This window comes from Pezoporus wallicus, unplaced genomic scaffold (assembly GCF_028554395.1).
Source record: "Pezoporus wallicus isolate ANWC-B61680 ecotype Strahan unplaced genomic scaffold, APGP_CSIRO_Pwel_v1 contig_8805, whole genome shotgun sequence".
NCBI lineage: Eukaryota > Metazoa > Chordata > Aves > Psittaciformes > Psittacidae > Pezoporus > Pezoporus wallicus.
In genome coordinates this window covers 892,969-915,348 of record NW_026637668.1, presented here as the reverse complement: position 1 = coordinate 915,348, position 22,380 = coordinate 892,969, and the positions used below count along the sequence as shown (strand labels likewise).

The 22,380-nt window shown below is 43.7% G+C and overlaps 1 protein-coding gene across 3 annotated transcripts in view; it reads right to left on the bottom strand.

The window, feature by feature from the left end:
* Window positions 1–22,380, bottom strand: part of NEGR1 (neuronal growth regulator 1) — a 272,951-nt gene that overhangs the window by 11,242 nt on the left and 239,329 nt on the right. Inside the window, exon 7 of one of the 3 annotated variants that reach the window (XM_057407172.1) lies at window positions 18,751–18,792. The exons of 1 other annotated variant lie outside the window; for it this stretch is intronic. In XM_057407172.1, coding sequence (XP_057263155.1) covers window positions 18,751–18,792 — 42 coding nt within the window. Of the gene's footprint in view, window positions 1–18,379; window positions 18,793–22,380 lie in introns of those variants that run through there. One more of the 3 variants, XM_057407170.1, reaches the window with a different exon arrangement.

Below are 22,380 nucleotides of genomic sequence, written 5' to 3'. Positions count from 1 at the left end.
GGCTCCTGAAGGGGAGACCTGAGAGCAGCTCCAGTGCCTGAAGGGGCTGCAGGAAAGCTGGAGAGGGGCTTGGGACAAGGGATGTAGGGACAGGCCAAGGGGAATGGCTTGAAGCTGCCAGAGGGGAGACTGAGATGAGCTCTTAGGCAGAAGCTCTTCCCTGGGAGGGTGCTGAGGCGCTGGCACAGGGTGCCCAGAGAAGCTGTGGCTGCCCCATCCCTGGCAGTGTTCAAGGCCAGGTTGGACACAGGGGCTTGGAGCAAGCTGCTCTAGTGGAAGGGGTCCCTGCCCCCTGGGGCAGGGGTTGGAGCTGGAGGAGCTTTAAGGTCCCTTCCAACCCAAACCAGGCTGTTATACTATGAACGCATCCTAATTAGCAGTGACTGGAAGAAGATTTGATTTCTTTCTGGAGATATAAAAGTTCCATGGGGGAAAGCGAGGGCTGCACATGGCAGAAGCAAAGATCAGCCACCTCAGCCTGCAGCTCTTGGAGGCAGGTCTGCAATCCATAGCACAGGCTGCAGCTCCACTTCCCTCTCCCAGACATTGTCTCTCCTTTCTTTCCCATGGCTTAAGGACATGCCTCTCATACGCCAACTGCACAGAAACTTCAAATACATCTTTAATTCTCATGGAAAACTGAGCCCAGCTGTGGCACCTGTAATTAGCGTCTGCCTCCTGGCTTCCCAAACCCGGCCCTGCTGCCTCATTCCGTCTTGTGATTTCCCTCATAAATATCTTAAGATCTATCTTAAAAGCAGTGAGTTGGCTTCCACTGGGAGCAATCAGTGGAAGTTTTCTCTACAGTTGCACTTCTAAACGGGTAGGAATTGTCTTATTCCCAGGATAAATTTATCTTTGGATGAGCTCTGTCTCCTCCCTGATCTCAGTGCCCTGTCTTCACAAGCTCCACCTGAGCGTGGTTTCAACGTCTTCTCACCTTCCTCCTCCTCCTCCTCCTCCTTCTCTTTGCATAATAGGAGCTATAACACGTTCAAACCCTTTCCAGAAACTTGCAAGTTTAACCCATTTCTTCATGGGATCAGACCCTGAAGGGCTATAATTACCACTAACATTCCCACATTAGAGCTATTAATAAGTTAAAGGGCGCTGTTATTTCTATTGCTTGAAATAAAACCCAACTTCCATTTACTTTGAGTTTGCCAAGCTTCCCTCTCCTGCTTCAGATGTGCTAAAAATAACCTACCCGAGGATTATTACAGAAAAGTAAAGATTTTTTGGAGTGGTATTTTGTGCTTTATTGCAGCAGTAATCTCCTTGGTAAAGTTATCTTCAGTGACTCAAATAACTTTGACTTCAAATCAAAGTTATTACTTAGCCCAAAGGCCAAGCAAAGAGTGCTCGGTGGGATCAGATCCCTCCGCCTCTTTGAGGCATGTAGAAGGGAAGGTGAATAAATGCAAACCCAGCTTAACAGTTAGTTATATGCTCTGTTACTGTGTATAAATGAGCTAGAAGCACTGTCTGGGATTTCATTAGTAAAATAAGGTCTATTTAATAAAAAAAGTCCATGAAATGGTGAAAATTCCAACTCAAGATTCAAATGAAAATCAAGGGGGACAATCATAGTGCTGGGTCCCAGCTTGGTTACACAGGCAGAGATACAAGTTTGGCTTCAGAAAGGCAATCTGGAAACACATCTAGGCAGAAAAAAACCCAAATAAACCCAAAGTCAACCCCCCCACTTGCTGGAACACCAGAACTCTAACCTAGCTGCAGATGTTGCCATTAGTACAGTGCTTAGGAGGCTGGAACACAGTTGCGTAACACTGGAATAAAAATCATAACATCTGTGTAACCTGGCTGATAGCTCACGTGGTGCTGCAATAAATGACATGGTGCTGCATCTTTGTGCTTGGATAGATGGGCTATTCTTCCATCTAGTGATGCGTGCTGGGGGGCCTGGCCTCCTGGTCTTTGCGGGAGACTAAAGGAAAGAGGCAGCCTAGAGAAGATTTCACTATCAAGACATGTCTGTTGACATCTGAAGCCTGACAGATTCACTGGCTTGAACTGAGAATTGGATGTGACTGATGCTGTTGTGGCTGCCCCATCCCTGGCAGTGTTCAAGGCCAGGTTGGACACAGGGGCTTGGAGCAAGCTGCTCTAGTGGAAGGGGTCCCTGCTTGTGGCAGAGGTTGGAGCTGGAGGAGCTTTAAGGTCCCCTCAACCCAAACCAGGCTGGGATTTTATGGTTATATTTTCTATTGCATTTCAGAATTACTAATGCTTTATAAAAGAAAGGCAGGACCTTGATACAGAGTTGTGTAAACCAGGTAACACAATATACAGCATCCTACTATCTGTCAGCAGCAAAAAGAGTCAGTCACCCCAGTGCAGTCAGGAAATGCAGGACTGACAACTTTCTTTCAACCAGCTTCCCATGAAAGGGTGAACCAGGTGATCTTTTGAGGTCCCTTCCAACCCGGGCTATTCATGGTTCATCATATTTCCCAGTCTCAGTGAAGATATCCCAGCTCTGGGATATATGTGGACTCAGGCACAAGTTCTGAATAGATACAGACTTGGGGCTACGCTTAATTATTATGTATTTTAAGCTGTGATCTGAAAGACAAATGTACAGCTCCCAAACTGTCCTTTTTGACCCTGATTTGGTGAGAAAACCAGGGTTTTTTTTTGCTGATTTTATGTATGGAAAACCTCAAAATTTGTAGAAAAGAGAAGCTTTTCTGTTGTGAATGAAGCATGAAATCACTTTGAGATAGTTTTCAAATGATGTTTCTACTGAAGCTCTCCGTTTCTTTAAAATGCTTCTCTGGAACTGATATCAGAACTAATTTCTATTGAGCTTATTTATGGGAAACCTTGGCACAGTAGGCAACTGCAGGTCCTGTGTACTTGCAGGCTTATACGATGATTACAGCTCCCTAACCCTGGAGATACACTAGGGTGAGTAAATATGGATGTCACGTTCACCGTCTAAACTTTGCCTCGAGAAAGGTGACTTTTGGTACATCTGCAGTGTGATGCGCACACTGTTTCTGAAGCACATGTGTGCACTATTTCATGTTTTTGTTGTTGACAGGCTTTCTGTTTAAAACTTTCAATTTTTTAGGCAATTCTAGGTTTGCAGAAGTGTATTAAAATGCTGCACCCTGAATATTTTTCATTAGTCAAAAGTAAACTATTCTTACTTGAAGCACTTGGCAAACGGATGTGCTTGCTAATGTGGGAAGTACAGAACATTTCTATGGCATGAGGCATACTACAGCTTTCATCTACAAGGTCCCACCCTGGAAACCCTTCCCTCCCATGTATGTGCTCCATCCCAGGAGGATGCTCTTGGCACAGTCAGGGTAAAGGAGACCACAAATCCAGCCTATGTTTGTGGCTAAACTCTTTTGTCTGGTCTGGAAGATGTGGAATAGCAACAGCTGTAGAGCTAGAGGGGAATGAGCACTAGAAAGGGAGCATTTTAAAGAGGACTTGTAGGCAAGGAGCAGATAAATGTATTGTTTCATTATATGATGAATTTTTCTGCTTATACAGGAAGTGATGTGCTCAAGGCTGGGACTACCCTCTTACCTACACATCTAGGCCTCATTTTGTTATTTGTAGCAATAGCAACTGACAAAACCAATAGTCACTTGTTCAGCTCAAAATTAAATAGAGCATACACAAAGTATAAAGACACCAAGTCTAGAACAGGCTGACACTGGGTTCTGCGTGGAAGTCCAAAGTTAAATGGAGGAGAATGGATCATGATGTTCCACTGAACACAGTCAGCAGGCTTTGATTAAGAGAACATTGAGAATAAGACTATAAAAGTGCTAGAAAAAGCACTGGGACAAGCAAGCTAGCTGCCCATTCCCATATCCCTGCATTGTAGTATGTAGCTCAGTTTTCATCTGTGTCCCAGACCATGAGGTCTGGAAAGGTTCTTTGCTGAAGAAAAACCAAGAAGAGGCCAAGTTGGATGGGACTTGGAGCAAGCTGCTCTAGTGGAAGGTGTCCCTGCCCGTGGCAGGGGGAAGAACTGCATGACTTTAAGGTCCCTTCCAACCCAAACCAGTCTGGGATTCTGTGATTACGAAGAGCCAAGAACTGAGGCTCCCTGTGACGGATAGATAACCACGCTCACATTTCCATACAACGTGTGGAACTTTCAGGTCAGCTACAAGGGTTGGAGGTTGATAAATTTGCCCACTTCAGAAAAGTGATGCTGGAGCAAAACTGGGGAGTTAGAAAGTGAATAGCTGAGAAACAGCTCGTTTTGAAGCTAATATGCATGGTGTGTTCTTTCGGGTACTTAGGCACGTAATTTTGGCAGCCTACAATAACTGCTTCTCTGACAATGTTGCCCTCATTTGTAAGTGTCACATTTGAGAAAAGGAAAAGCATTTTAATGTGACAGAAAAATTTGACTTGGGAGCTAATTACTTTAATTTGATGGAATTTTTGGCTCATCTGCATACTTGACAATTATTTACAGCTTACATTGGTAATTAGAGGTTGGGTCTTGTGCTGAAACATGGCAAAGAGCTTTGAAGACATTTGCTGATCCTTCTAACTTTTAGAGGAAATGAATTTATTAGTAGCTAATCTGTAAAATATTTGTACTTCTGACCTTTAGTAAAACATTCTTGCTATATTTTAAATGGCTGCTTGTCAGAATCATTTCCCTCAAAATGAAGTGTGACATTGTAAATAAGCTCTTGAATTAAGCAGCACTTTAAATCTATGTATTCAGTGGCAACCTTTGATAGTCATCATATATCATGAAGGTTTTGTTGGTTCTGTTACATTGAGGCAATGTCACATAGCATTGTGAACGATAATTTTTTACCCTGAACTTTACCATTTTTGGACAGTTTCAGCATCATTCTTCCGCTCTTGACAAAGGATATTGAGTTAAGCAGGTTACTACATGATCTCTTGCCTGGTTTTAGTGACTGTGTATGAGGAAGGAACTTTTGTGCAGGAGGAGCTGACAACCTTTAAACAAATCTTCCATTAAGGTGGTTGTCAAATGATATCTAAAGATGTGGTTTTTATTCAGGTATTCTGCTGATTTTCTTAAGCATTCCTTTGGTGTTTCTCTTGGTCATATTTCTGCTGACTGTATAGATTGCTCTCATTTTATAGGTATATGAAAGTAATCCATGGAAGTCTCCTGCTGAGCCACACTAATAGCCAAGCAATTAATCACGAACAGTGCTTTTATTATATTAAGGTGATGGATAAAATACATAACAAAGCCAAACTGTTTACTAATTTCAGTGGAGTTAAAGTATAGTGCACCTTGAATCATAACTGTTGAGACAAGCATTATCTCTTTCGAGTTTGCCTTCTGTGTCAGTGCTGCTTAATCTCGTTCTTTGTAATGGGGTACATCTTAAAGAGAAGGACATTGGATAAGTCATATACATAAAAGAGATGTACAGCTTGCCGGCATGTGGAATTCCTCTAACATATATTTTTATGAAACTACCAGCACATTTTGTGCTCAGCAGCATAAATAAAAAAGCGTGTTAGCCTGGCAATTTTACGTTTACTGCATTAGTTAGGAAATGCAATGGCCACCCTTACTTTGCTATAATAAAACCTGCCGAGCCTGTTCATGAAAGATGATTGCAATTTCGCCTGGCCGGTGGATGCAATGAAAAAACATAACTCATCAAAATCTGAGCTATTTGCTCTTAAGCTACAAGAGCGTTTTTCTTCATCACTTGAAGAGACATTAACTATTCATGAAACTTAAGAGTGTTCAAACACTGCCTAAGTAAGATTGTTACTACTTTTCAACTTGATTGAGATCTTTTCCCAACCAGCCTCTCCAGCAGGCAGCAAAAGGCCTCTCCACGCATCAGAAATGCAGAGGGTGTCCAGGTACTGTAGCTGTGAGCTATCGATCTGCTGGAAAGCCAAGTTCCTCCTCCCACATTGATTCATGATAACTGCCTCCATTTGGGTCAAACAGCATTTAACTGCTCGTAAATTTTAATTAAATGATTAGTCACTTTGAACATATAGTTTGTCATCTCCCAGCCAAGAGATGTGTCTTTATCAAGGAACAACTCAAGGGGGAGGCATCCATCTCCTCTGTCACTGCACCCCCCATTAAGATTATTTGACTGTTGCACAGTATGTGATGCTCTGTGACACCAACTGTGCTTCCTGTGAGCAACTCCTCATGCAACCTATGGAAACAGGATTCCTTCCTTTCACCATTAACATATGCTTAACTTTCTGAGTATAACAAACCCCCAGCAAAAGAGATTTTCTCCTTCCAACAGCTTCCTTCTTCCTTTTTCATGTACAAGTGACACCTGTAGCTATTCTTACTCAGCTATGCAAGTATCTTTTCTGTGCCTAGTTATCCTTCCTCTCAAGCTGTTGATGCTAGGAGAAAGTGAAGAGAAGCTTATAAACCTGGTGTATCAGTCGACTGACTCTAGAAATGATGGTTTAATTGTCTTTGTGACTGGACAGCTCCTCTCTGTGTGCCTCTCTGTGGAGTCCTCGCTGCAGTGAATTTAAATAGCCTTCTGTGTGTGCATGTTACACAACACTGCTGGCAGCATCTGTATTTCATATACATCCTCTGTCAATGACAAGGTTTATTCCCGCAAGGCAGAGGACCTCTTGCTAGTGGGAGACTCAAGCAGTTGCTATAAAGCTGCTGCTTTAATTCTGAAGTCTGCTATTTGAGAGTTAAGAGGACTTTAAGTCCATCTACATAAAATATACAGAAAATGCAACATAATCAAGTATTTGTTGCTTTTCATTAATGAGCACATTTTCTTTTCCCCTAAAGTACTTTGCATTTTTCACCCTTTAGCAAAGGTTTCATGTTAGAAAATGCCATCCAATTTAACTTTATTTGCTGCTCCATATAATGAGTTATTTGGGGCTTTTCTGGGGCAGGGTAGTGGCAGGAGCTCTTGATAAAACTCTGAGCTTTTGCAGCCGCCTCCTGTGTGTGTGTGAGCCTCATGCAGAAGATCTGGGAGACATTATGGCTCCTTTGAGACTTATGACTTTGGACAAGGGCCTGTAGGGACAGGCCAAGGGGAATGGCTTTAAGCTGCCAGAGGGGAGACTGAGATGAGCTCTTAGGCAGAAGCTCTTCCCTGTGAGGGTGCTGAGGCACTGGCACAGGGTGCCCAGAGAAGCTGTGGCTGCCCCATCCCTGGCAGTGCTCAAGGCCAGGTTGGACACAGGGGCTTGGAGCAAGCTGCTCTAGTGGAAGATGTCCCTGCCCATGGCAGGGGTTGGAGCTGGAGGAGCTTTAAGGTCCCTTCCAACCGAAACCATTCCATGATTCCGTGAGTCCTCTTTGCCTATGTTATTACACCGAACAGAAGAAAAAACTCGACAGTTGAGATTTTTCAGAGTGAACTGGGAGTTTTAGGCATGAAACTCCTGTTGAGAATCTGTCAATTAGTACACTACTTCTGTGGAGATAGCAGAGAAACAAAGAAAACCTTAGTGCCTCCGTGGGAGGCACCAATTAATGCTGATTAATGGATTAATGGTAGGGGATGATCGTGTGGAGTGTATTATCCTCAGGATGGCTCTGCTGCTAGCTGCACTTCTTCACAGAATCCCAGCCTGGTTTGTGTTGGAAGAGACCTTAAAGCTCCTCCAGCTCCAAGCCCTTCCACGAGCAGGGACCCCTTCCACCAGAGCAGCTTGCTCCAAGCCCCTGTGTCCAACCTGGCCTTGAACACTGCCAGGGATGGGGCAGCCACAGCTTCTGCTGTGCAGATGCTTGATGTCGCTCTGCCCTCCTCACCCATCGCTGTGGGAGAACCACTCATCCTGACGCAAGGAAATGTGATGGTTAAAAATGCGTTCACTTCAAGAGTTGTGTTTTCTAAGCAACATGTGCAAGGAGGTGAGAGACCTGTGAGGGAAGATGCTCAACACAACGCTCTACTGTGTGAGCTCATGCTGCAGGAAGCCTCTTCTGAGTGTTGTTTTCCATCCCCTTTCTCACCCACATTGGGAAGTGAGGAATTTGGTCTCCTCAGTGGAAATACGCTACATACACGCACCATTAAAGTGCTCTGTGAAACAGAAAACACAAAGCACCCAAAAAAGGTTCTTTCATATTCTCAGCGACCACCTCGTAGGTGACCTGCAGCTCAGCTCGGCTCTGAGCAGGGCCCTGTTTCTGGGTTGCAATCAGAGGAATTCCACATTGTGTGTGTCCCTCTGGTCACGAGAATGCAACGCATATCGACTGTCTGAAACGTTTCCCAGCCAGGCAATAAGCAATTTCTTTCTGCCATTGATTTTGGCTCCAAATCAGGATTTAGAAAGACAAGACAGCAAACAGTGCGTGGTACTTGGCACCGGCAACTTTCAAAGTAGTTATGGATGTCAGCTTCTTAAAAAGAATAGTAACAGAAGGGGAAGTGATACAGATTTCCCCCTGGGTAATATGGAAGGTTTGGCAGTCAGTGATGGAAGCTTTTCACCTTTCCTTTTCCTAACCACCTTGGGAATACAGGGTGCTTTTTTTGAGTATATGCCCTACATTGTGCCTGTCTAAAGAACTGGGCTTTTGGGAAGGCAGAGATGGAAGGATGCCTTTAAAACCACCTCTGACTGTCTTTGAGTTGCATAAAGATACATTTTGCCTCAGAAATAATTATTCTTTTTCCAAGTTTGTTCTGTGTATAAACCTTAAATACTAAAATCCTTCAGGTTTCTACAAAAGGAACTTTCTGAATAACTGAATGAGACCTGGATAGTGATTGCATTGAACAGGATAGGATTTAATAGAATCACTGAATGGTTTGGGTTGGAAGGGGCCTTCAAAGGTCAGTCCAACCCCCCTGCAATGAGCAGGGGCATCTTGAACTAGATCAGGTGTGTGTGAATGTGGGATTAAGATCCTGGGCAACCTGAATTCTGGGATGCAGATTTCTACCTCTCTGTAGAATGAGCTCCCTCTTTGTTTTAAATACACCTCTAAAAGGGACTGTACATTGCAGGAGGGGAGGACCTAGGAGGCTGTAGGTCTGGAAACCTTACAAGCAACACATCAGGCATTACCTACTCCTGCACAGTCTCTATAACCAGAATGCTTTGACAATTTACTGTAGACTATTCAAATGACTTGCTGTTTTCTGTTTATAATGGGGTATTATAAAATCCATACCCTGTTCATTCAAGTAAACATGCTCTTGAGCTTCAAAGCTCAGTTGTTCTCTGAATTGCCTCCGTCTGGCAGAAAACTCGTTCAGTGCAGTTTTATAGGCTGTGCTTGTTGAATAAGGAGGCTGAATGGTGGGCAATCATTCCTTTGCAATCAGAGATATTAAGAAGGATAAGTTCTATCAATTTTTTTCCCCTGCCAAAGAGACGCATCCCTGCCTTTGTGGAATAGGATTGAGAGAAAAATGCCTGCTGAGTCATGTACCTCAAGAATGAGAAGGAGGACGTACAAAAGATGTCAAAGTCAGTCATTTCATCTCTGTGTTCAGAGTGACAGGCATCACTGAATATCCCAGCATCACCCAACATCACCCAGCACAATGAGGTATGCTATGGGGGCGGGTGGGTGGGAAGGAGCAGGCTGCTCTGTTGGGTTAGTCTGCTGCTGCCTAATGCCAACAGCTTTTTCTTATGGAATATCTGACTCAGCAGCTGAAACATGATAAAATATTTTGCAAAACTTTCATTTCATGAAAACCATCGTTCAGACTTTAACCAGATGGTTCTGCAGTCTTTTTGTGGCACCGTAAGATTCAGGCCCTCAGTTAAAAAGTGTGGACTTAACAAAAATCATGTACAGAAATAGGTGCCAAAGCACAGGAACAACTACAAAGTGAATTATCCTTGTAATCTTTACTGTATTCATGGAGTAGCATACAGTGAACTTTGCTGAGCTCTTAATGTGTTTCCTTCCACGTATGTAGTGGGTCCTAAATAAGGGTGAGGTTCACATGAACACTTGCTGCGCAGAGACACAAAGTTCTGGTCCTGGCACACTCACATTGAGGAATGCCTTAGATCCTTGTCAAAATGTTATTTAATCTTATATTTTGGTATTCAGTTCATAAACTCTGCTTAGCAGCTGGGCCTGGAAGAACAAAGGAAGATTGTGGTGCAGCAGGATGCTGTGCAAGTGGCTTGGGTCTGTAATATAAAGCATACAGCCTAGACCCTGAGCTCTGGTCCAGCTCTGAGCAAACCAGCTTTGTTTTATTCATCACTCTGCAAGTAAACACCCTCTGTCTGCTCATAGTCGAAGTCTGTTTACAACACCCTGAGTGCTCAGGGACTGCTGCACTGCCCTCACTGCTTGTGCCTCCAAAAACATCTCCTATTGTGAGGAAGGTCTGTCTTAAATATTGTAGAGTCACAGAATCCCAGAACCCCAGCCTGGTCTGGGTGGGAAGGGACCTTAAAGCTCCTCCAGCTCCAACCCCTGCCACGGGCAGGGACCCCTTCCACTAGAGCAGCTTGCTCCAAGCCCCTGTGTCCAACCTGGCCTTGAACACTGCCAGGGATGGGGCAGCCACAGCTTCTCTGGGCACCCTGTGCCAGCGCCTCAGCACCCTCACAGGGAAGAGCTTCTGCCTAAGAGCTCATCTCAGTCTCCCCTCAGGCAGGTTAAAGCCATTCCCCTTGGCCTGGCCCTACAGGCCCCTGTTTGTTTTAATTGTTAGATGTTATTTACACTTGTTTCAATTGTTCAGAGCTGCTGTGTAAACTCTTTATGACGGCACCCGTTAAAGGACATGGGTTTGGCCCAACCATTATGTTTTTACCTACAAATTTTTGCTCTAGTTAATTTAACTCAAAAGGAACTATGGGAATTAAAACACATCATGAAGTGTTTTCTGGGTTGCCTGATGTCATTGCTTAAGAGCTCAACTGGAGAGTTTGAAGAAGGGCCGAAACCGGCTTAGAAACCAGTTTGGTATCCTGGGCTTTGTAATTGGTATATAGTAAGGAAAAGGTAAGGATGGAAAATTATGCCTTTAAACGTTCTATTCAGAGTAAGGAAATGGCTGATCCTGTATTATTTGTGGATGTCAGTTTTTGTCCCTAGCTGGAAATACTGCTGGCAACTGCCCCTCCGTGTCCATGTCGAACACAGACTCGGTGCAGCTGGCAGGAAACTGAGATTTCCATTTGGTGAGAAATTCAGCCAGTGAAAAGACAAAATAAGAAGAAGTGTTGCCTGGAATGAGCCGGGCAGCCTGGAAGGAAGCCAGCGCTCAAAACTCAACAGGCTTTCCTTTGAATTCCTTCAGACCCGACACGCTCAGGGAGCTTTCAAATAGGCATTTTCTGACAAGTCCCCTATTCCTCCAAGCTTTGCTCTCCCTTACCCACCCAGGCTCATCAGATCCTTCCCAGCCAGCTGTAGCTGTAGGCTCTTTCATATTCTGCACAGAACTGGGGACCCTTCCTCAAGTTCTAGATCCATATATACATTTCCAATTCCGGCACATGGCTACACATCTCATCTAGATGGATATATGCATATTTATTCCTGTAAGAATTACTGTAGTCAGCCAATTCTGGCTGATAAAACCTTCACATAAAACATACCCTTATGTGATAAACAAAAACAAAGACTGCTCTCTTTCTGCTAATGAATCACATCCTGGATCTCCTGCTTCTCTTTTGCTTAGAACATGTCCTTGTCTTACGGTCTCTTGGAGCAGCCTTACCCTGTTGTGCAGTGTTGCAGGTTGGAAGATTTGCATTTTCCTTGCCCTTGCAGAGCTGGTTCAACACCCTACACTGCTGCAAGAGCACGACAATACACGGCCCTGGTCACAGTTTGGGTTAGCCTGGATGGAGTCGCACTTAATGTGCTACAAGCCAGATATGCAAACTTCTGATTTCCAGGCATGCTTTGGGAGCATAAGCATAAACACATTTGTAGATGAAAAACAACATTTAGATACGTGGACTGCTGCCCTCAGCCTGCCTTCAGAGCATGAGCATTTCTAGTCCATGCACCTCTGCTGCCTGTATACTGCTGGGTACCAACGTGTCCCTGGGATGGGGAGACGTCTCAAGGACGTGGACTGACATGGTTGTGCGCAGGGTTAATAAATGGGTGCCAGAGATCTAAAGAACAACATCTGTCTTTTAAGAGATCTGTTAACTACTGAAAATGGCTTTCCTGGTGTCCCAGAGGTGCGCTGGTTCCCATGCTGTAGTTCCTACACAGTATTCACTTACATATGACAAGTACTGGTGCCATTTACAAGAACATAAATGAAGATATATAATGATAACCCACCAATACCAACAACAGCTCCCTTGGAGCAGGGACATTCCATACAGCGATGGGCATGCACAGGGACATGGAGGAGCCTCGGGCTCATCACTCGGCATCAGAAACCCTTGGGCAGGAGAGTCAACTCTGAGGCAGCAACAGCGAGTAAACTGAGCTCCTCTGCCCACCTTCCACATCCTCTACCCTTTTCATAGACTACAGAAATTATTTCAGATGTCCCTGCACTGCTTCCCTGGCATTTCTCAGAGCACTTCTTCGTTAAAACATGAAATTCCAGCAAACTGAGCTATGCATTGTATCCTGAAGTATCCAGGCATTCCCATTGCCATGTGAAACCCAGGGTTTTGTTGGTTAAACAAACTGGTGAGTGTTGGAGAAGCTTCTCCTTTTAAGTGGGCTTCTCATATTTGTGGAAACAGTCATTAATATTGAACAGACAGAAGGCATGTAGGCAATACAGCATCCGAAAAAATGGCCTTGCATTTTGCATACTGGTCTAGACAGTAGGAATTAATGGGCTAAAAATTACCTATCTCTAATCCTATTTTTCAGCTGATTGAAAGTAGCTCTTTTGATATTAACTGGTACATCTATTGTGCAAGCAGTGAATAATACGATTTACTGTGTTCAAACAGTCTTTTGAAATGGTGCAGCCTTTAAACACTGCAGAATGTCACTGAGCACACCCTGTGAGGCGTTTGAAACATGCGTGTTACTTAAACAGAAACATTTATCTAATTCCACAGAGTTTACTTTGAGGCTGCAGCTTGCACAGAATGATTTGGAGACATAAAGTTCACCTGTTTGTCACAGCAGAGGGACGTAATGCTTTACTTTAAAGCAGTTATTTCTCGTAGCGCAGCCAGTTTATAGTTCTAAGCGGTCCAGGTTGAATACCTGCATTGCTCCACTGTGTGATCCTACAGTAACACATCACACTCTGGGTAAACTGTGCAGATATATAACAATGGGTGAACATATACATGATGCTTTTCTGGCAAAGAGAACTATGGAATTTCACATCTGCCTGGAGTTCTGAATTGCAACAGGAATGTCCATTATGAACATAAAGCTCTAATTAATAAATAAGATTAATATATTGATCTTTTTCTTTCTTTGGAGACTGTTCACCTGTTTGATGCCATCCTACTCCGAGCAAGTCTTGGTAACCTTACATATCTGCTTTTCTATCTGTTAACAGGGACAAAAGAACCTGTGGTTGTGTTTTCCTGGGTTTTGGAGGGTGATTCAAACATCAGATGAAAGAGATAGGTAGGTAGGTAGGTAGGTAGGTAGGTAGATAGATGGATGGATGGATGGATGGATGGATGGATGGATGGATGGATGGATGGATGGATACAGGACAGGCTGGAGACCCTGCCTTCCTTCTAGGTAGGATTATCTGGGAGGCATTGAAGTGACCATTGGAAGTCTGAAGATATTTAAACAAACAAGACATCTGTTTCTAATAGGATTGAGAAGCAAAACGTTCAATGATCCTGGATCTGTTATCCTAGATCTTGATCATCTTTTCATACTTGTTTAGTGTTTAGGAAGAAATTTCACAAACTGGTAAAGAAAGAATGAAAAGAGTTTGGGTGTTGGCTGATGAAGACGAATGGGTTTTTCTCCAGGCTGGTCATCTTGTACCTCAAGGCTCACCTCTACTCCAGTATTTGCTGTACTAATGTAGCTCCTGCCCACATGCAAAAACCTCTAGCTCAAGGTACATGTCACTTCCATCACAGAAAGACACAATTAAGGGCAAGTTAATTCCCTAAAGTCTGAGATTCAGAGTCCAACCGGTAGATTTTCCTTACACAAATCATTTATTGAGTAAAATGGGAGCTGCAACGGCATGTGAAAGAAAAAATGGAGGGAGAGGGAAGAAAGGGCAGGCATGTTTCCTGTGAAACAAATACAGCCTGCTTGCAATTCAGGATTATTTAGTATTCTTGGCATATTAAACACATTAGATATGCAGTAAGGCAGATGAGGGAGAAGTAACCGAAGTTCAAGGAGTTGTCCAACCTGCCCAGAGTGTTCTTTTAAATACATGCTTTTGTTCCTCAGAAAATGGAACAAGTCCTCGCTCCAATCCTCAGTTTTTACAAGAGTGCTTCACAACACGTGCAATCATTACTAGGTAAAGAAGATTCCTCAGTTATTCTCCCCGACCTGTCACTGTCACTTGTTCAGTTGGCATTATGAATTCAGCAGCATCTTCAAAGGCTTTTCAAGACACCACCTGTGAACTAATTATGCTGAAGATGAGAGATCTGAACATACCCACAGCCCCTGGCAATGGCTGACAAACAGAGACCAACCGTGGCCACACGTTTGCAACTTTTCCAGCTAATTCTCCATGCTTTAGGCATTGTAGCTTCAAATGGAGGGAGTCAACTCCCAAATGTAAATGGGGCTCCAGCAGAGCGATGCGTAAGTACAACACTACAGTTCTCAAACACAATGTTAGGTTTGCTTTAGTCATAAATGTGTTAAATAGTTTGCCCTCTGTTGTTTGGAATTGTAAGGATTATTTTTAAATCAAAGTGGGTTTTATAGATAGTCACTGAAAGACATTTTGGGGAGGTTGTCACCTGCCTTATGAGCATCAGAGAATGACACAAATTTTTGTGCTGGAATTTTATATGTGCATCTTATAAATAATTTTTAACAATAGAAGGACAAAGGAATTATTAATTATACTGAAGATGAGAAGAAAAACTGTGAGATGAAAGGTCTTTTGCATGTATCCATTTCAGTGCTGACAGAGTCTGAACACTGTGAGAGGAGTTGGAACCTCACCGTCAGTGAGTTCTGCACCTGCTTAGGTGGCAGTTACTAATATTATTCTTTGGATAACTTGAGCTTAAGCAACACTGGAAAATAGATGTCTGTTAAGAAAAGTGACCTTTAGGAGTCAGAGACAGCAGTAACTCCAGGTTTAAGCATCTCACAATGTCGGTGACATTTTCGTTTCTTGCTACTCCTTCCGTATTCCTCCTTCCTTTAAGCAACCTGATCTAGTGGCAGATGTCCCTGCCTGTGGCAGCAGGTTGGAACTGGATGAGCTTTAAGGTCCCTTCCAATCCAAACCAGTCTGGGGTTCTATTCTATATACAAAAATACATATGCATATACTTGCATAAACTAATACCAATGAAAAGTGTTCAAAAATGTGTTGAGAATAGGACAGTTACTGTGTATTCAGAGTTGGAGTAAAATCTCAACAGAAGGTGATTTCAAGATCTTCAGGATTACTATAGACCCTTCACTTTCTACAAAAAGTAAGTAACTTCCCAGTTTGGGCTTTAAGAAAGACCCTGGAAAACTCTTCCTATGATGATAATATTGAGCATCCAATCAGTCATTTCCCTTGATTTATAGGAGACCCATGGCCTGCAATTCTCCCTCATCTATATTCAGTTAAACATTCACTCAGTTTGGGTTTTTTCATAGAATCGTTAGGAGTGGAAAAGACCCTAAGATCATCCAGTTCCAACCCCCCTGCCATGGGCAGGGACACCTCACACTAAACCATCTCACCCAAGGCTCTGTCCAACCTGGCCTTGAACACTACCAGGGATGGAGCATTCACAACCTCCCTGGGCAACCCATTCCAGTGCCTCACCACCCTCACAGGAAAGAATTTCCTCCTTAGATCCAATCTAAACTTCCCCTGTTTAAGCTTCAACCCGTTACCCCTTGTCCTGTCACTACAGTCCCTAATGAAGAGTCCCTCCCCAGCATCCCTATAGGCCCCCTTCAGATACTGGAAGGCTGCTCTGAGGTCTCCACGCAGCTTCTCTTCTCCAGGCTGAACAGCCCCAACTTTCTCAGCCTGTCTTCATACGGGAGGTGCTCCAGCCCCTGAGCGTCCTCGTGGCCTCCTCTGGACTTGTTCCAACAGTACAATGTCCTTTTTATGTTGAGGACACCAGAACTGCACACAATGCTCCAGGTGAGGTCTCACAAGAGCAGAGCAGAGGGGCAGGATCACCTCCTTCGACCTTTTTCATAACCTTTAGCTCGCTATTGGAACACTGGAGAAGGATCTGCCTCCTTCCAGCAGGGAAACCTTCTCCAGGATAAGCACCCACCAAAGTTGCCATGAGGTGAAGTTGGACAATAGTAATTAACCAATGACCTACAAAGCCTAGATTAAGTAAGGAGGAGGCTGATGCTCTGTATTCTGAGTTTTCTGCCTCCACCTCCTTCCCCAGCCTACTGCCTTCTCTGCTGCAGCACCTGAGAGACTTAGTTTCTGACCCTTTGGATTCCCTTTAATAGCCTTTTCAGCTGCTTAACTTCATAGCAAGTGATGGTATCATCTAGTGTTTTACCAGACTATCCATTCTGAGAGCTTTTCTTTAAACAAAACCCCCTTCATGTTGTCTTTCAGGGAACAGATGCAGTTTTTCAACTGCATACTGACTTCAGAGTCCTTTCCTCTGTCATTCCAAGTTGGATTCAGTTTGCATCTATTAAAACTTCAGCTTCTTCCAAACTTTTCATCTGTTGTGTCCCATATTTTCAATTTTATGCTGGAAAAAGACCTCTGTTCTGAGAATTAAAGCAGGGATCACTATAAAAGGGTGCTAAGCATTTCCATCCTGCCCCCAGAAATACATGTAATTTTACTCATTTATCATATATCACTGCAGACAGCAAGAATTCAATATTACTTGATTACTTGATAATATCACTTGAATATCAGGTTTTTGAAGTGAGAAAACACTGTACTTCTGTGTTGTAGCGCTTACCTATGGAGAATAAACCCCAAAATATTACTAGAGTCCATTCCAACTGTAACCATCCAGCGTAAACCATCATTCCCTGAGCAGAGCTTGGAACAATATCAAGCTAAAGGGACTTTTCAACCAATTACAACCCCCAGCATTAAATGACACGTGGACCAAGGTTCTCCTATCACTACGTTGCACAACTGCTATAATATCCACAACTCTCTTTGTTTTCCTGGCTTCTGTTAGCTACAAAAATAATTTCTCAGCTTGTTTTCAGCTGCTTCATAGCCCAAAGCAACCGTGAAAAATCACAAGGATAGGGACTTCTATGACAAACACTATCAGCTTCTTGCAGGTTAAGGAAGTCCATCCCTCCCGTCCTACTCTGCGGCTGCTGTGTTTCGTGATGAACACCGGCCATGCATAAATTGCTCAGTCGTTCTTTGTGAAGGGCTCTGCACTGCAGGCATAGCAGATCCTCGGCACGTAGGAGAGACAGAGTGCTCTGGAGAGCTCACTGCTGAGAAGAAGGCAGACAGGCAGCGCCCGTGCGTCTGCAGAGGACACCGGAGATTGCCCTTCCTAAGCCCTTTAATTAAAAGCACTGAAGATTTATACACTTGTCTCTCTGCTCCTCTCAGGTGGGTGGAGCAGCCTGCTGCCTCGCTTTCCTTCCACAGCTCTGTTTAATCTGTGTTTTTAAGTAGGGAGTACGTTACTACTTCCTAACAGCTTTACCTTCATGTATAGGATATGCCAGGGGAAAATTCTCTGTGAGTTTGTCTCCCAGATGATCCCCATAATGCTTCCCAGACTCCTATTGGGGATGACCTGAGCATCACCTATTGTACCACGTTATGCACATAGAAATAATATCAGCCTGTTGGGTCTGATGCTGCAACTGCATCCCAGGGAAGGGCTTTAAAGTAGAACAAAGGAAGCTAGAGCATGGTACATTAGATTCATGACTTCCCCTTTGGGAAATGGTTGGGAATATTCACAGAATCATAGAACAGTTTGGGTTGGAAGGGACCTTCGAAGGTCATCTGCTCCAGCCCTCTTGCAATGAGCAGGGACATACAGGCTGAACTGAAGGAATTCTTTAACACCTCTGGGCAGGGCAGCCTCTGTTTGATAGCCTGTGCCAGGCTGGCAAGCTCCACTGAGGTGTCCTCTGGGAAGCAGCAATGGGAAGCCCTGAGAAAATGGGAAGTCAACACCAATGTCAGGACCTCTTACCGCCTGCCAAGCCAAGGGCAGGCTTTCCAGCTCTCCAGGAACTCCTTCTGGCACCCTAAAATGAGAACCACCTCATGGTGAAGTCTTAGATCCATCCTACGAGTCATTCATCGATGAGACAGCAAGAAGCCTGTAAGCCTCAAACCAACGTTCATGTTCACAGCAACACCAGAGCAAGGTCAGGTTATCACAAAGAACAAACACAGCAATGGCACCGCGCGGCTGCATTGCCCTGCGTACATCACCCTGGGGCAGAGGCTGGATGGAGGAAAACAGGGATGTGGGGAGGGCTTTTCTGAAAGGGGAAACTTGAGAAGAGAACAAAATATGGAGCCTGGAGGGAAAGACAAACCAATGGATGCACAAAGACGGAAGGAGACAGTCCAGCACCACCACAACAAAGCTGCTTGTAATCAATTCCAGTTATTGATATGGCAATGCATTGGTATGAGTCCCTGAGAAGAAGTACCCAGACATACTTCGTGAATGTATGTGGATACTGACCTGGGCTTGAGACAGGACTAGAGGTAGTAGGCTCAATAATTTCTACAAAAAGGGAAAAGGAAAAAAAAAAAGAACATTTGGGAGTTAATCACACATGGAAGACAAGTACAGAATGAGACAGCAAACAGTCATGCAACAGACACGACACGTTCATCACGAGACCGGGCTGGCCATTGCAGGCCGGTGACAAACATGCACCAGCCTCCTGTGCCCATGAGCTGCACATTAGCATCTGTCTTTTCCCAGCTGTATTACTCATCTTCACCATACACAACTCATGTGTCACCATATACAACTCATGTGTCACCATATACAGCTCCCGTGTCACCATATACGGCTCCCATGTCACCATATACAGCTCCCATGTCACCATATACAACATCAGGACCATCCCACTCCAAATATACACAGATTATTGCTGCCACCTTGGCAAAGCAGCCCTTGGAGCTTTCAAGATCAGAACCATTTTGCCTGGGAATAACAAAGCCTGGCTGGAAGAAGGGCATTTTGCCCTCCTTACTGAAAGTAATTTCCTCTGATGAGTAAAAGTTAGGGTAATAACTTTGAAAAAAGTAATAGTTTTGTGCTTTAGTGAACTTTTAAAATTGCATATCTTTTTAATTATTGAACCTTTCCCGAAGAAAACATTTCTCAAACCCATCAAACCCATTTTGAAGATGTTTACTTCACCTGGGGCAACCAATACAAATGGCAGAAAGAGTTAAGAGCGCAATTCTCCAGCATCCAGCCTAATGAAACAATCACCTGTGGCTTTTCATTATAATTTTACTTTAAAATTCATTATTCTCTGCCTTCTTATTAGCTCTGAATAGTGCTATGCAAAATGAAATACCAGTCCCAATCAATCTCGCACAGGAGCCCGCACCATCTCAATATAGCCATTCAATACCCTTAATAAAAAAGGTTTAACAAAATTACCAAGCTCAAAAGATCATTGACCACATCTTGACTATAACAAGAAACTAATGAAAAACCATGTGGGCGAGCTGACAACAATGGATGTACGGGTAATAGCTGAACACATTCTCCTCTCTCGTCCAGTTCTACAATTACTGCTCAGGTTAATGTGATGCAGAATTATGCTAAGTGAAAGAACAGACAAATATTTTGCCAAACAGAAAGTTATGAAGTTTCTTCACCAACTTACTGACACAAAGAACTCCGATAATAGAGATGGATGCTTCCAATCTAAAAAATATTTACTTGACATCTTGACAAGCACATCGTTGGTGCTGATAAATTCAAACCACATCACTTACAATACAACGGAATTGGAATTGTATTACTCCAACATTTTTGAAATTTAAAACCCATGAAGGCTGGTGACATCTTGAGCAGTCCTGAACATAAAAAGGGTAATAAGTCTAATATGAAGGTTCCCTGCCCCTGCACAGGGGTAGTTTATGTATGTGGCAGTGGAGAGAGCATCCCAGGTTTGTACTCCCTGCCATAGTGCTTGGGTGATGGGGTGCAGGGCAGCAGGAGCTGACTGCTTCCAGCAAGCCTGACACAAAGTCAGTGAAGGACATAAATGATGGTAGAGGATTCTTCTGGGTGTTGTGTTGTGCTTCAGACAAAGTTTCTACTTAACTGGATACGGTGCAAATGGGGTTTTAGAATCATAGAATCCCAGCCTGGTTTGGGATGAAAGGATCTTAAAGTTCCTCCAGCTCCAACCCCTGCCACGGGCAGGGACCCCTTCCACTAGAGCAGCTTGCTCCAAGCCCCTGTGTCCAACCTGGCCTTGAACACTGCCAGGGATGGGGCAGCCACAGCTTCTCTGGGCACCCTGTGCCAGCGCCTCAGCACCCTCACAGGGAAGAGCTTCTGCCTAAGAGCTCATCTCAGTCTCGGATTAAAGCCGTTCCCCTTGGCCTGTCCCTACTCGCTCTTATAAAAAATATTTCCCCAGTATATTTAACAGATATAAAGCAGAATCACGGAAAGCTACAGAAATAACTGTACAGTGAAGACTGCTGAACTAAACTGGTTTCAGCAATGTCTGACTTTCAGTAAACATGGACTTTGCTACATTGACCTGGGTTAGGAAAGTGTGCAAGAGCCATAGCGATGTATCTGTGGGTTTGAGTCCATCTGCTTAAGACTCCAAATCTGCTTTCTTAGGAGACAGGCACAACGAAGGTCCTGGCTGATGTCCCATTGCATGGGGGGCCTGGAAGAGCCTGCCAGGGCAGAGCTGAGCTGCTGGCGATGGCCCTGGCCGAGGAGTGCTGCTCATGCTTCAAGTAAAGAGAAAGAGGAAGGCAGCACACCAGAATGTTCCTGGCTGTCTACACCCATGATACTCGCTATGAAATAAGGTTGTACTCCTGCATAAAGCAAAGCAGGTTTTAGAAGGAGAAAAAGGAATTGTGTTAAGAGGCTCAGAAAAACTAAAGAATTATCAAGAATTCCTCAATTCTGTGTTTTAATGACTGTTTTATAAGGATTCGATTTTGCAGTCTTTAATTTTGTCTGAATCTTTATGTTCTGAGAAATTACATCCTGCGTCTCATGTCTAATTAGCAGCTTTGCTTCAAGTGCATTGTACAGCGATGACAAAAGTTATTTTTCTGGCTACCCTACTGCAGACTCTTTTCCTTCTGAATTTAGGAGTCAATCTGTCTTGTTGCTATGGCTTCCTGTAAAGGAGAAGGTTCCTCTTGCTGCAGAATAACAACATTCTTTACAACAATGAAGTAAATTAATATACTCTATGAGTACAATAATTAATTAAAAGGCAAAATACCATACCCAAACCAGCAGGGATTTTACTAGGATCATGTCTCTTTTGGGAACATTGGATTTAGACTTAATTGTAGGTGCTTAAGGTAGCATAAAATCACAGCCTCGTAGCATCACTGAGGCTGGGAGTGAAGGTGGTAATATCATGCATAATTCTTGCAAAAATCTCATTTTTGAAATCCATTATTAGGTTAAGGAATTGGGGGAGGTGGATATATTCCTGATTTCAAGTTCTAAACCTCTCTGCAAATCTTTATTCATTAAACTGTTCAGGTCTATGGAGGGAAAACAAAACCAGCTGGTTTTCCTATAAGCACACTAGGCTGGTTCATCAAAATTGAAATACATTAATGACTTCTTAGTGGCACTGGGAGGCAGAGGTGTGTAGGGAACAGTGGTCGTATCCTGGTATCTGCACTTCATTTTGCTGGGACCCCAATCCCTCAAGATCAGGACTGCTCAAATTTTCAAGGGTGGAAAACCCTATGCTAGTATAATGGGAAATGGATATTGTGTGTCACTGCTGTGACTTCAGTGGAGAATTCTCCTTCAGCAGAATCTTTAAGATTTGTTTCATAAAGCAGAGGAAAATCAATGTGTCTACACTGCCTCTTAGCCTGCCCTTTACAGCACTGGTGCTGTCCAGATTGCTGCGTCAGGATCCTTGTTGTTATCACAGAATGGTTTGTGTTGGAAAAGACCTGAAGATCATCCAGTTCCAACCCCCTCACACTAAACAGTGTCACCTAAGGCTCTGTCCAACCTGGCCTTGAACACTGCCAGGGATAGCAGTAACACTCCTCTGGTGTAGTGGGTGCGAGCCAAAAGCATCTCGCTATTTTAAAGCAGAGCTTTAATTCAAGA